This window comes from Planococcus citri, chromosome 5, assembly GCF_950023065.1.
Source record: "Planococcus citri chromosome 5, ihPlaCitr1.1, whole genome shotgun sequence".
Lineage (NCBI taxonomy): Eukaryota > Metazoa > Arthropoda > Insecta > Hemiptera > Pseudococcidae > Planococcus > Planococcus citri.
Genome location: NC_088681.1, coordinates 38,760,795 through 38,774,860, shown reverse-complemented (window position 1 = coordinate 38,774,860; position 14,066 = coordinate 38,760,795). Strand labels below are relative to the sequence as shown.

At 33.4% G+C, this 14,066-nt stretch overlaps 1 protein-coding gene and 1 long non-coding RNA gene across 2 annotated transcripts in view; one reads left to right on the top strand and one right to left on the bottom strand.

Annotated features, from left to right (window-relative positions):
* Positions 1-14,066, bottom strand: part of LOC135849235 (uncharacterized) — a 111,906-nt gene that overhangs the window by 91,816 nt on the left and 6,024 nt on the right. The gene's annotated exons all lie outside the window — the stretch shown is intronic.
* The window catches only part of LOC135849219 (lipase 3-like), a 32,807-nt gene continuing 26,483 nt past the window's right edge, over positions 7,743-14,066 (top strand). Inside the window, exon 1 of the mRNA XM_065369541.1 lies at positions 7,743-8,294. Coding sequence (XP_065225613.1) covers positions 8,091-8,294 — 204 coding nt within the window. The 5' untranslated portion in view covers positions 7,743-8,090. The remainder of the gene's footprint in view (positions 8,295-14,066) is intronic.

Here is a 14,066-nt window from a genome sequence, read left to right as displayed (position 1 = left end):
CTTTTGATTAAAACCTGCACATCTACGGGTCAAAAGCTTTTTTTTGAGACATCGTTGAGCAAAATCGGTTCAGCCGTTCCTGAGATCTTAGAGTCAAAAGAATCCAGTCATAATTGAGCTTTTTTTGAGCTTTTCACAGCGCAGCTTTTTTTGTAAACATTTTTCTTCAACATTCGACTTCTTTCGATGCTCTTTCAAGGTATAATATATATACTTCTCTACATAAGTCAAATACGCTAAATATAGGCTAAAATCAATTATTGAGCTTTTTTGAGCTTTAAGGCGCAACTTTTTTGTAAACTTTTTTCTTCGACATTAGACTTCTTTCGATGCTCTTTCAAGGTATAATATACGTACTTCTCTGTATACATTAACTGCGCTACGTATAGGCTAAATTCAATTATGGTGCTTTTTTGAGCTTTAAGGCGCAACTTTTTCGAAAACTTTTTCTTCGACATTACACTTCTTTCGATGCTCTTTCAAGGTATCATATACGTACTTCTCTGTATACATTAAATGCGCTATGTATAGGCTAAAATCAATTATTGAGCTTTTTTGAGCTTTACGGCACAACTTTTTGAACTTTTGATAAAAACCTGCACATCTACAGCTCAAAAGCTTTTTTTTGAGACTTTGTCGATCAAAATCGGTTCAGCCGTTCCTGAGATCTCAGTATTACAAAAATCCGGTCATAATTTTAATATATAGAATAGATAGATAGATATTGAGCTTTTTTTTGAGTTTTAAAGCACAAATTTTTTGTGAACTTTTTTCTTCAACATTTGACTTTTTTAGATGCTCTTTCAAGGTATAATATAAGTACTACTGTGAATACGTGACATATGCTACATATAGGCTAAAATCAATTATTGAGCTTTTTTGAGCTTTATGGCACAACTTTTTTGTAAACTTTTTTTTTGACATTGGACTTCTTTCGATGCTCTTTCAAGATATAATATACATATTTCTCTATATATGTCGAATGCACTACGCATAGGCTAAAATCAATTATTGAGCTTTTTTGAGCTTTAAGGCACAACTTTTTTGTGAACTTTTTTCTTCAACATTTGACTTTTTTAGATGCTCTTTCAAGGTATAATATACGTACTACTGTGTGTATGTCGAATGCGCTACGTATGGACAAAAATCAATTATTGAGCTTTTTTAAGCTTTACGGCGCAACTTTTTGAACTTTTGATTAAAACCTGCACATCTACGGGTTAAAAGCTTTTTTTTGAGACTTCGTCGATCAAAATCGGTTCAGCCGTTCCTGAGATCTCGCTGTCACAAGAATCTGGTCATAATCTTAATATATAGAAGATATAGAATCAATTGTTGAGCTTTTCTGAGCGTATGACAAAAAATTTTTGTAAGCTTTTTCTTTGACATTCAACTTTTTTTTATGCTCTTTCAACGTATAATATATGTACTACTGTGTATACATCAAATGCGCTACGTATAGGCTAAAATCAATTATTGAGCTTTTTTGAGCTTTATGGCGCAACTTTTTTATGAACTTTTTTCTTCGACATTTGACTTCTTTTGATGCTCTTTCAAGGTATAATATACGTACTTCTCTGTATACCTCAAGTTGGCTACGTATAGACAAAAATCAATTATTGAGCTTTTTTGAGCTTTAAGGCACAACTTTTTTGTGAACTTTTTTCTTCAACATTTGACTTTTTTAGATGCTCTTTCAAGGTATAATATACGTACTACTGTGTGTACGTCGAATGCGCTACGTATGGACAAAAATCAATTGTTGAGCTTTTTTGAGCTTTACGGCGCAACTTTTTGAACTTTTGATTAAAACCTGCACATCTACGGGTCAAAAGCTTTTTTTTGAGACTTCGTTGATCAAAATCGGTTCAGCCGTTCCTGAGATCTCGCTGTCACAAGAATCCGGTCATAATTTGTTGATCAAAATCGGTTCAGCCGTTCCTGAGATCTCGCTGTCACAAGAATCCGGTCATAATTTTAATATATAGATTATTGTAGGTATAGTTAAGTAGATAATACTTAATTTATTTCAAGTAATTATTTTCTATTTTATTGATACGTATAGGCTAAAATCAATTATTGAGCTTTTTTGAGCTTTATGGCGCAACTTTTTTATGAACTTTTTTCTTCGACATTTGACTTCTTTTGATGCTCTTTCAAGGTATAATATACGTACTTCTCTGTATACCTCAAGTTGGCTACGTATAGACAAAAATCAATTATTGAGCTTTTTTGAGCTTTAAGGCACAACTTTTTTGTGAACTTTTTTCTTCAACATTTGACTTTTTTAGATGCTCTTTCAAGGTATAATATACGTACTACTGTGTGTACGTCGAATGCGCTACGTATGGACAAAAATCAATTGTTGAGCTTTTTTGAGCTTTACGGCGCAACTTTTTGAACTTTTGATTAAAACCTGCACATCTACGGGTCAAAAGCTTTTTTTTGAGACTTCGTTGATCAAAATCGGTTCAGCCGTTCCTGAGATCTCGCTGTCACAAGAATCCGGTCATAATTTTAATATATAGATACAAAAAATATATATAAATGCTAATGAACGATTAAAGACCTCCTTCCTCCCTCTTCTTCATGGAAAGCATGACTGATAGGACTAAAATGCTCGTCAGAATTCACAACAAATGGACAATTTCAACGCTTTTTCTATTCAGTGAAAATAATTTTTCAATGTGTCAGACACATGCAGAGCTAAAATTTCTATGATTCTTTGAAAATTTGTGAAAATGTTCACATAAGCATAGAATTGTCACTATTTTCAAAAAAATACTGAACAAAAATTGCATTTATTTCAAATTTTTCTTTAGAAAATTCCAGTAGTAAATTGTAATTTTTTTAGAGCTTAAACTGAACTGTTGAATTTTTTTTATTATAAAATCTGAAAAAGACATTACTCGTATTCAAAAAAAACACTTTTTAAATCATACCCTCGCTTCGACCATAAATTTATTGGCTCATTTTCCAAAAAGTTTTTTAAAAAGTGAGAGAACATGCTAGAATTTGATCTCAAAATTTTCAGAACCCAAGTTTATGACAATTTTTTTCACATAACATAGGTAAACCTTTAAGTCAAACACTTCAATTTTTCATGACTTTGCAAGGGAATGAAAAGCGTAACGAGAACATTTAAAAGAAAAAGCTGATTGATTTATTCGTCATTTCTATAAATGACAACATCTCCTCCCCACCCACCCACCCACAGAGACGAAACTAGGCATTTTCTTTCGGGAGGTGTTCGACCATAAATTTGCCGACTGATTTGACAAAAATATACCTATTCTGCCGATTAAAACATTGAGTTTTGTAATGTGAAATAAAAGATGAGAAGACAATTTTGCCAATTGATATAAGTTAATCGGTCAGTACGGAAAGGTAACAAGTCACATTTTTGAAAAAAAAATTTTTTGCGGAAATGGGGGTTTCAAAGTACGGCGGATCGACTGGTGATGTCAGATTTCCGCAAAAGTGCCGGGAAAGTGGTATTTGGGCACAGAAAAAGGGCGGATCCGCATTTATGACTTTTTTGTAAAATGTTTTAAATTCCTTTAAAAATAACTAACATTTTTGAGAAGACCATTTTTTGAAATTTAAGTTAATCTCTGAACTGAAAAATGATGAAAAAATTAACAACTTCGGCAAAAAGTCTTAGAACTCAAGGGGGTTTTGGTCAATTTAAACGAGATAGCAGTCTAAATGATGTACTTAGATGTAGAATCAAGCCCCATTCGTGCCCGAGAAATTTCAAAAGAAATTTTGTCGATTGAGTGCAGAAAGGGTCTAAGTCCCATTTGTTTAGGCAGCAACAGCACCGGCGCACGTGAATATTTTTTTTTGGAAACTGCGCTAAAAGTTGTGTCTTGGAGTCCTCTTTCAATGACCTTAAGCATGTTTACTAAAATTTTTTGATTTTTGAATGAATCAGTTTTTTGTTATTCCTGAAAAACGCAAAAATGGACTTATCCGCTTTCCGTACTGACCGATTCAAGTAATCAACACATATTATGGGAATTAGGTTATATTCATAGCCTATTGTGACTTATAAAAAATTTGCATATTCATTTTCAATTTTTAGAAGCCTCAGGCAGAATTTTTCGTTTTATACGCGTAAAAATGAAAACAAATAAATAAATTGCCCCGAGCGTAGCGAGGGCAAAAGCTTTTGAAAATTTGTATTTTTATGAGTAAACTAACAATGATTTTTTTATGGGAGGAGGTTGATTTTTTCGGTTCAAAATGTTCAGAATTTGAATGATTTTTTTAATAGAAATTTCAGCTCTAAAAAAGAAAAGCAAAAAGGTCCCAACGAAGTGAGGACAAAGCTCTCAAAATTTCGTATTTCGAGAAGTAAAAAAACATTTTTTCTATGTGAGAAGTTTATTTTTGGAATTAAACATTTTTTTGAAGTTTGAATAGTTGATTTTTAGAAACTTTGATTTTGAATTTTAAAAAAGCCTGAGTGATGCGAGGGCTGAAATTTTTGAAAATTCATAATTCAAGTAGGTACATACTTTCTTACAAAAAGTCAATTTCTCAATCAGGTACATTCTATTTGACATTCTTAAAATTTAGGAGGGTTCCTCTACCTACAACAGATATTTCCCAGGTGCAAAAATCTAGAAAGAGAAGAAACTGATGTATTCAGCCCGAGCGAAGCGAGGGCAAAAATTTTCAAAAATGTGCTATTCAAGTTCCATAAAAGTCGGCAAATAACTAAGTCTCTTTATTAAGACTAACAATTTTCAAAACTTATCAACTTTAATTGTCGAGTCTCAGCAAAGTCGGCAAATCTCGGAAAAGTCGGCAATTGCCGACTAAACCAATTTTTGCTGAATTTGCCGAATTTGCCGACTACCTATAATGACTGGGGGGGTGTTACACCCCCACACCCCTCCTTAGTTTCGTCCCTGCCCGCCCAATAGCTCAAAGCGTTAATTCCACAAATTCACAGTTAATGTAGTGAAGTAAGCCCCATCGCCTATCCATGGACAGCCAAAAACAGGCGCTCAGACAATATTAAAAGGTCAGATGCAAGCAGACAACCTTGAGAGGCTAAGCAGGTAGGTCAATGACCTTAAAGGGTAGACAAGCGACCTTGAGAGGGCAGATAAGCAGGCAGACAACCTCGAAAGGCCAGACAGACGGGTCAATGGCCTTAAGAAACCAGACAGGCAGCCAGACGACCTTAAGAGATCGGTCAGTAAGACGGATCAGTAACCTTAAGCGGCTAGAAAGGCAAACAGACGACCTTGAGAGGCCAGACAGACGGGTCAATGACCTTAAGAAGCCAAGAAGCCTTGCAGGCACTCAGAGAAATATGGGAAGCCAGACAAAGGAGCCAATAATGACCTCAAAAGGCCGAGCAGGCAGACAGACGACCTAGGGAAGCTATGCCAACGGGTCAATGACCCAAAGATGCCAGACGACCTCGAGAGACTGGACAGATGGGTCAATGACCTTCATGTTTTTTAAGCCATTTTTTTCATTATTTCTTGTTCGAAATGCCAAATTGTTACAAAATGCAACAGAAATTGTTAAAAATCTGTTAAAATGATAAAAAGTGATTCGAAAAAGCATTACTTCTAATATTACTAGGTACACATATAAATCAGCAAAAAAATGACAAAACTTTCGTAACATTTTACACAACTCAATCAAAATTGCATAAGACATTGCTGAAACTTTTTCAAAAGTAAGAAGGAGAGGAGCATTACAAACGCTATAAATCACCGGAAAATGCTAATTTCAGTCAAATTTCCCAAAAATGTATTAAAAAGTATTTTAAAAGTGTTGAAATGATGAAAAAACATTCAAACAAGCATTAAAATCACTTAAAATCAGCAAAAATTGTAAAATTTTAGTAAAATTGAAATTGTGAAAAACACCCTAAAAATATATATCAAATCACAGTAAATAAAAGAAGATAAAAAAATGTTAGTAAAAAAGACTATATCATCGTCAATAGCACAGGTAAAAATTTCAAACACTACAAATCAACAAAGAATGATAAAAAATTCCAAAAATTAATTTTACTACTACCTAAGTTCTTAAAAGTACCTATACATAGGTATGTGCCAAATTGTATTTGTTCACACGCCTCGTAGGTCCTCCAAAAGACAAAAACAAGAATTTCCTCGTTTTAGACAATATTCTGAATTTTATTCAATATTCAGGCTCATTTGCTGCTTCACAACAACATTTTCCATTTTTTATCTTTCAAAATTTTAAATTAGTAGATCTATAAGCAATTTCAAATTACACATAAAGTTGAATATATTTTAACAAAATTTTGTGCACAAATTCAAATATTACGCTAATTTCTTGAAATCGAAGAACAATTTGATTCCATAATTCGCATCATTATTCGTCAGTCTCTGCATAAAATCTATTCCAATACGTCTTAATCGATGATAAATGATAATCATTTCAGTATTAAGGACAATAAAGAACTTAACGTTTCAAAGAATTCCACTTCCACTTTTCATAATACAGGAAGGTCTACCAGACCATTCAACTTGTACCGCTAAACCTTTATCAATTTTTATTGTATTTTTTTTTTCAATATTTAATACTAGGTATAAATAAGTTCGTACGTACTTATCCACTAGAACCAGATCAAGGAGATCGTATCACACGTAATTATCATAATTTTGCGAATAATTCCTCCTCGTTAAAACTCCTCAACGCACTCACAATTACCTACTCATGCGCATTTGTAATTTAGGAAACGGAATACAAATTTTTCAAAAAGTCAAAAACCAAGATTTAAATTTAAATCAAACCATATAAATCCGTGACCTAAATATAAGGCTGACAAGTCGAGTACAAATGTGTAGACTATTATATTTCCATGTGGCGTATATTTTTAGCAAATAGCCCAGTCAATGAAGCTAATTACTCTTCATTCATATCTATAATATTCGTGAAATACCTATACTCGGCCGTATTGAGTAAGTACACGTATGTACAATATATTATTGGCGGCAGCGTATTTGAAAATATCTACAATACCTTTACTCGCAGTATCTACAGTACAGCTTCTTTAGAGCACCCAATCCTTCGGGCTGTTAATCATTCTGGCCTCTTTTATTATTATTCGGATGTCATAATTACACCAGGCTATCTACCTCCACCCACATATACTCGCGTATTAATTATTATGAATTTTTCGTCTCACTTGACCGAAGCGTTAATTTAATATGCTCGAGTCCAAAACCATAACGTGTAATGTCCATTTTCCTTGCCACTACAAGGTACATAGCACTTTAACATCTCTTTTTAATGGCTCTCTGACTGTACAAGGAAAACTCATACTATACGTTCATTAAATCAGAAAATTATACGACACAACATTTATACCCAAGTAAACTATAAACAGTAAGGTACTTACACTTGAAAATATATGTAGGTTAATGCTAAACAATTTTGTACAATTTTTTAGCCATTCCTGTTAACAAGCTTTTTTCCCGAAGTACATACACCCGCATTACCTACACTACCTAGGGGTGCAGGGGGCAAAAGGAGGAATCACCTTGAACCAAAAAAAAGGTACCAAGGTCGCCAGTCAATAAAAAAAGAAATATAATAACGAATAAATTCGCGTAAGTATTTCAAAAGAAGTACAATATCGCCGGAATTTCTTTGACCAGTTTTCTTCCCTCTCGCAATCATTGATGAATTTTACGTATCATCTATGGAAGCGGGAAACCGGTTTTGTTTTTGTGTTTTTTTTCCTCTCTTTCCTAGAGTACGTATTACGCGTATCTCTTAAGATATACGAGAGTATTTTGCGATATTCTCGTGGAAACGGACATCTACACTACCTAGTAGGTAAATTATGCTCGGAACCATTACAACATACCTTCGACAATCTGCAATAAAGGTCGAACTGGCGCTGGCGCTGGCGGTAGCAGCGGCCGATTCGATAGGTAGTTTATGCTATTAAAATAATATATGCCAATTTGTTCTGACAAATATGCTGCCAAATTACTCAGTATTACTACTGCGATTGCCGAATCGATTTTATTTGCACAGATGTATCCGTACGTAAAATTTCGCGTTAGTTCGTGGTACCTGAAATGCGGAACATAGCGAAAGTGATTAATTTTTTACGCAGGTTCGCGGTAATTTCGATATTTTCGTTAGTTCAACAGCAATGTGCGATTGGAATTATTGAAAGTGGGTTAAGTTTGGTTGAAGACGGTTGGCAACTTCTACGTAAAGGACTCGAATTTTGGAACGAGGATCCGGTGCATTTTGCCCATCGTGTGTATGGAGATACGGTGAGTACCTGCAGCGAATTTATGCCAATTTTTTATTTGTTTTGCGATTTATTTGCGTAATTATTCTAACTAAATCTATACCAATTTGTGTTTAGACAAGTGTGTTTTATCGCGATTACGTACCTACGGTTTATTTTTGATTTTTAATCGTTCATCGTAGAAGTAATTAATTGGTAATTTTATTTGAATTTTCGATCCGGAAATTGATTCTATTGAGCTTCGTTCACTGCTTATACGAATATTTACCAATGATTCTTCTTTAAAACGATGTATGGCCTACTAAACTAGAAAATTTACTCGTCTTGAAATTTGAACTTTTGAAGTATTAATTTGAGGAGCTATTTGATTTTGAAATAAGTGGTCCATGTTCCATTAGATCAAATATTGTCATTTTGGGCTAATCAGAAGTTTTTACTCAATTCTTCTTCGAGAGCTGGGAAATGAATTTAGGCACCTGAAAATTTGACTTCTGCCCACTAAAGCATTAAACTTCGGAAAATTCCAAAATACTGAACATCGTCAAATGAAGTAGCTGTCCACCTACTAGAATTCTCTGGACAGTGGATTTTCGGGTTGAATAGCTTAAAATTAAGTGGAAACCAAATCGGCTGTTTTGATCAATTTCCGTGATTTTGAAAAAATGAGCTAATAATGGACATGATCGAAATATTTCACAAGGAACAGAGTTTTTCACCAAAAAAATAGACGATCAACCAACTCTTGACATTTTTACAAAAAATTCCAAGTCATATTTGAAAAATCGCACTCGATTTGTTCAAATAAGTTTAGTCTTCTAGAATATGATGGATTTTCGAAAATCACATTTTCAGCAGTTCTAATCAAACTGGAGTATTTAAAAAATTAAAAAATATTCGAAACCAATTGGAAAAAAAGGTGAAATTTACTGCAGTTCCTAATCCACAAAGAATTATGAAAATTCTTTCAGTTCAGAAACAAGTTTTTATATTTTTCATAATTTTTACTTTAGAAAAATAATGATTCAAACATTGCAATTCTTTTCAAAAATCGAAAAATTCAGAAATAGTAGACTATACTTTGAAATAGTACTTTGGTCTGTTTTTTTCAGTTTTTTTTCTATTTTTTTTTTTTTTTTTTTTTTTTTTTCAAAAACGTAGTGTACTTATTGTTGAAATTAAAACTCAATATCTCAGATGTTTTCTTTTCGAAAATTTTCGTCTTTTATCGACTCAAAGAAAACAAAATTTATGAAAAGAACATAAATGGCGATCTCTGTAACCAAAATTTAAGCCAAAAGTTGGTTATCAATTTATTTTTGAAGATTTTTTTCTCAATTGTTGATTTTGAAATCAGCTTTACTGCATTCAAAGTTCTGGTTTTTTTCAAAATTTTAAATTTGGCTGAAAAACCACACACTTCATAAATTCATTTGCTAAAAATCAAAAAATGAGTCGAATCAGCTAAAATTTTGGTTAAAATGTTTTACTCGTACAACATTCGAAAATTCGATTTTTCAAAATTAGAGTCAATCATCTCAAGTGCTTTTTTTTCAAAAACCACCTAGGTACCTAATACTAGGAAATGACTTCCTTCAATGAGCAGAAAATTTCTCATTTTCACCCCATGATGAGAGAAATGCCAAAAATGTTTCAAAAGCCTATTAATGTGGAGTAGGAAAGGGGGTTCTCTTTTCTCAGGCACACGAATTTTAGGGGGCACATTTCTTAAGTATACAGGGCGTCTCAATGAGTAAAGTTTCAATAAAAAATTTCTCCATGAAGTGCTTTATGATTTTTGCTAGAAAGTCGAAATATGTATCTAAATTTTTGAAGCTGAAAGAACATTTTCTAACATTTTTTATACTGAAAAATATCCTATTTTTAGATTTAAAAAAACTCAGGCACATTTTCGTATATTTTTTGCTCTATTTTATTTTCAGAATGATTTTTATACATTTTTTCAACGCATCAGATAAAAATTTTCTATCAATCGAACAATTTTTCATGCCAGTTTAGCTGTCAATCAAAATAATGAGTAGATACCTAACAGAAAATTTTGAAAAGTGTTTCATTTCTGCTACAAAATCTTGCTAAATAATTCCAGGGTGTCTACCAAAATTTAATTTTCAAAAATAGCGACTTTTCGCGACCTTTTTTCGCGACTTTTTTTCAGTACCCCCCCCCCCCAATTTTCCTACGAAAAAAATTGGGTTCTAATAAAGTTCGCACTTATTGGGTGGTGGGAGGGTGGGGAGGTTTGGACAACTTTCAATAGTTTCCATGTGACATACTAGTAAATAGTCATCCAAATTTTCGAGCTTTTCTTTTTAAAAAACACGTCTTTCTTCCATCACGGGCCCTTTTTTCGTCGGACCCTCCAGAATGAGCGAGTCCGGGATAAACTCTCCTCTTTTCCCCCTCTCGACGGTCCTGCTCCTCCAGCAATCTAACAATAATTTCCAAAAGATTACAATAGGTATTTCTAAAAAATACACATACATGGCTCGTACGAACCGAGCCAACTGAGGGCAAAAGCACTGGTAAAACGAAAATTCACGATTCTCCAGAAGTGAAAAAATATCATTTTTGATGTGAGAAGTCAATTTTTCTATCATCAAGACTCAACTTTTGGCTAAAGAAAATAAAATAATATGCCCGAGCGAAGCGAGGGCGAAAGCTTTTGAAATTTTGAATTTTTATGATTATTTAAAATGCTAATTTGGCAGTAGCATTAACATTGAATAATAATACGAAAAGTTTTTAAAATTTGAAGTTTGGACAATTTATAGCGACTTTTTGGTATTTTTGGCGAAAATCGCGACCTTTTCGCGACTTTAGCGACCTATTTTCAAAATCGCGACTTTTCGCGACTTTTAGCGCTATAGCGACCTGGTAGACACCCTGAATTCTATTATTTTTTTTTAAATCCTCATGGGCCTTCAAAACAAATTCAAAATTAGAAGGCCAGGGGAAGTTTAAAAAAAAAAATTAAATGAAAGCCATTTTTAGCAATTTTCTTACAAAATGAAACATTAAAACATGATTCTTTTATTTTTATATTTTTTGATGGGATAAATTGAATTCTTCAAAAGTGGATTGTATAGAAGGATTATGAAGCATGATTAAAAATTAAAAAAAAAATTGTCTTCAACTTTTATCCACTGTCTTTTGTTTTCAACAGGAGGGGAGGAGGAGGCTTTCTTTTGTACATTTGTACAAAAGAGCCAACATTTCTTGCGGGGACCCGGGGAAGTTTTTTCTTGAAAAATGAATAATTTGGAAGAATTCTCCAGCAAACAGACATTAAAAATGCAAAATTTTTAGAAAAGATTTTTTCGTAAAATTTCTTTAATTTTATTGGAGAGAAAGAGGGTGTTTTCAGGTCAGTAGCACTTTTTTGAATCACAGGGAAAATAAAAAAATTAGAAATTCTTTTTCCATAAAATTCAACAATATTGCTGGGGGCTAGAAGCATAAAAAAACGAAATTTCAAAATGAAGACCATCTATATTTTCGTGAATTTTTCTCGGAACTGTATTTTTTTGAACATTTACATCCTAAAAATACATTTTTTTTCCTCATTCATATTGAATGGACTTCAATGAACAAAATTTGTAATAGTTCTAAAAGTTGCAGCTGGACTACCACGACTTCCATTTTTTTGCATTTTATGCTTTTTTGAAAAAGTGGGCTTCTCAAAATATAATTTTTCCCCTAGTTTCAAAATTGGGCCTTTGGGTCTCCAAATTTTTACTAGAAATGATGTTTTTCAAAGTAATAATTAACCACTTCATTTTCCGAAATTTTTGCATTATTTTGAAAAATTCGAACCCTTGTACCTAATGCCCTAAATTTTTCCATTGAGCATCCATAAAATCTATGACTTGAGTGACTGATCAGTTTCATATGTAAGCATTTTTATAATGTGAGTAGGTATACGTAATACTTGTACATACGAACTTTCAAAAATGAAAAAATTGAGTCATGTTATAGAAGTTGCCTATCTTACAAAATATTTTTATTTGCATGTTTTCAAAAAATAACACCAAAAAGTCGCTCTTTCCCAATTTTTTGAAAAAATTTCTGAAATCTCCAATCTCCATAGAGCACCACTGACGAGTAATTTCTCCTCTCACATTCCTATTAGAATATGCGCAAGATCCAAGGTTATTAAACTTCAATCCAATCGCTAAGCACAGAACTCCGAAGGGTAGACCAGATTTAACACAACTCGCTTAATTCTCAGTAATTGATACAAATATACAATATTAAACATCGTGAAACTGTCCACTTGTCCAGTAGGTAGGTACTCCCGCATACGTCATCCTCACATATGGGTCTCTTGATTAAGCATCAAAACGAATCGTTTATCATTTCGCGCGTCAGGCATCATAAGGCGAATAATATGTACACGTTAATTTATACTAAAACACGAAAAATGATGAAACTCTTGATGTAGGTACATCTACATACGTATACACGTATACCATGTATTTACGAGACAAGTAAAACCTGCTTTTTCATGATCAAGTTCGTCCGAATTTGTCGTCCTTATAAGCTCGCTGATGAAGACGTTTCATCACTATGGCTCTCTTCTGCGCCAGCCTTTTATTGTGCCGAAGATACCGATGTTTTACTTCTTTTCGAGCAACTTAACGACAACGAACACGAATGCGAACCTTGCGAAATATTCATCTTCGTTTAATTTTAATCTAAGGGCCATAACCTCATTATTTACATTTTTCAGCGTTAACATTATTTATATTCGTACATATGTACTTACACTAACACATGTAGCACATTTCATAATCCTTGACTAGGTACCTATACGAATTCGCGTCATTTTAGGCTCAATGTAATTTTTCACTTCCTTGAAGACTCCTTTGGTGTATGGCTACAACGCGCATTAAATTAATGAAGATTACTCGTTAACTCGATCTGTACAGCCGCAGATCAATGTTACGCGAAAATATTTCGGCTTGTGGTTTGAAGATGCCTATAGCCGTAAAATTAGCCACCGTTAGGTTTACGCTTCACGATGAATTTTAATGAGACCGTGTAACATAGTTGTTTTTCCATTTCTAATTCGGAGTAGGTACATGATCGAGTCCTCAGCGCGTCTGGGTAAGATTACTGTACCTAACTCTGACAGTTGCCTTCTCAAAAATGCTCTAATGGTCTTTGGAGCATGCGACGTTTATAATCGGCCAGTTACGAGTCACTTCACTCCTGGCGCCAAAATTTCTTCTCCTAGTATGATGACTTTGACCGATATGGGCTGCGTTCATTAATATTAATATGTAGGTATCTCTATTTTTACAGTATGCAAATTACGTGCCGTGAAAAGTGAATGTGGAAAGGGTGTGGATGGCGATGCACTTCACACACGGTGCGATCAATGAATTGGATCGTGAAATCAAAGCTTATAATTTTGATAAAAAATCAAAATACGTTATTTGATATAGGTACGTAAAATGAGGAAGTTCTCTGCATGATCTGCACGATTAATGATGGGATTAGAACTAATCGTGAACAGGGTGGGATTGATGCAAGTTCAAATACGTACATACTTATTTGACTCATATTCAAAAATAAATAAAACTAACGGCTTGAGAATGAGAAAATTTCAAAAAAAATATTTTTTAGTAGTCACTTAGTATACCTTTTAATTTTTTGTATGTAGAATGAAATGATTCAGTAATTCGGGAATTATCAAATCGTATTCATTCTCTCATTCATCACCACCGAAATTTGCATGTGCATGATTTTATATGTACGAGTACCTATGTACTTA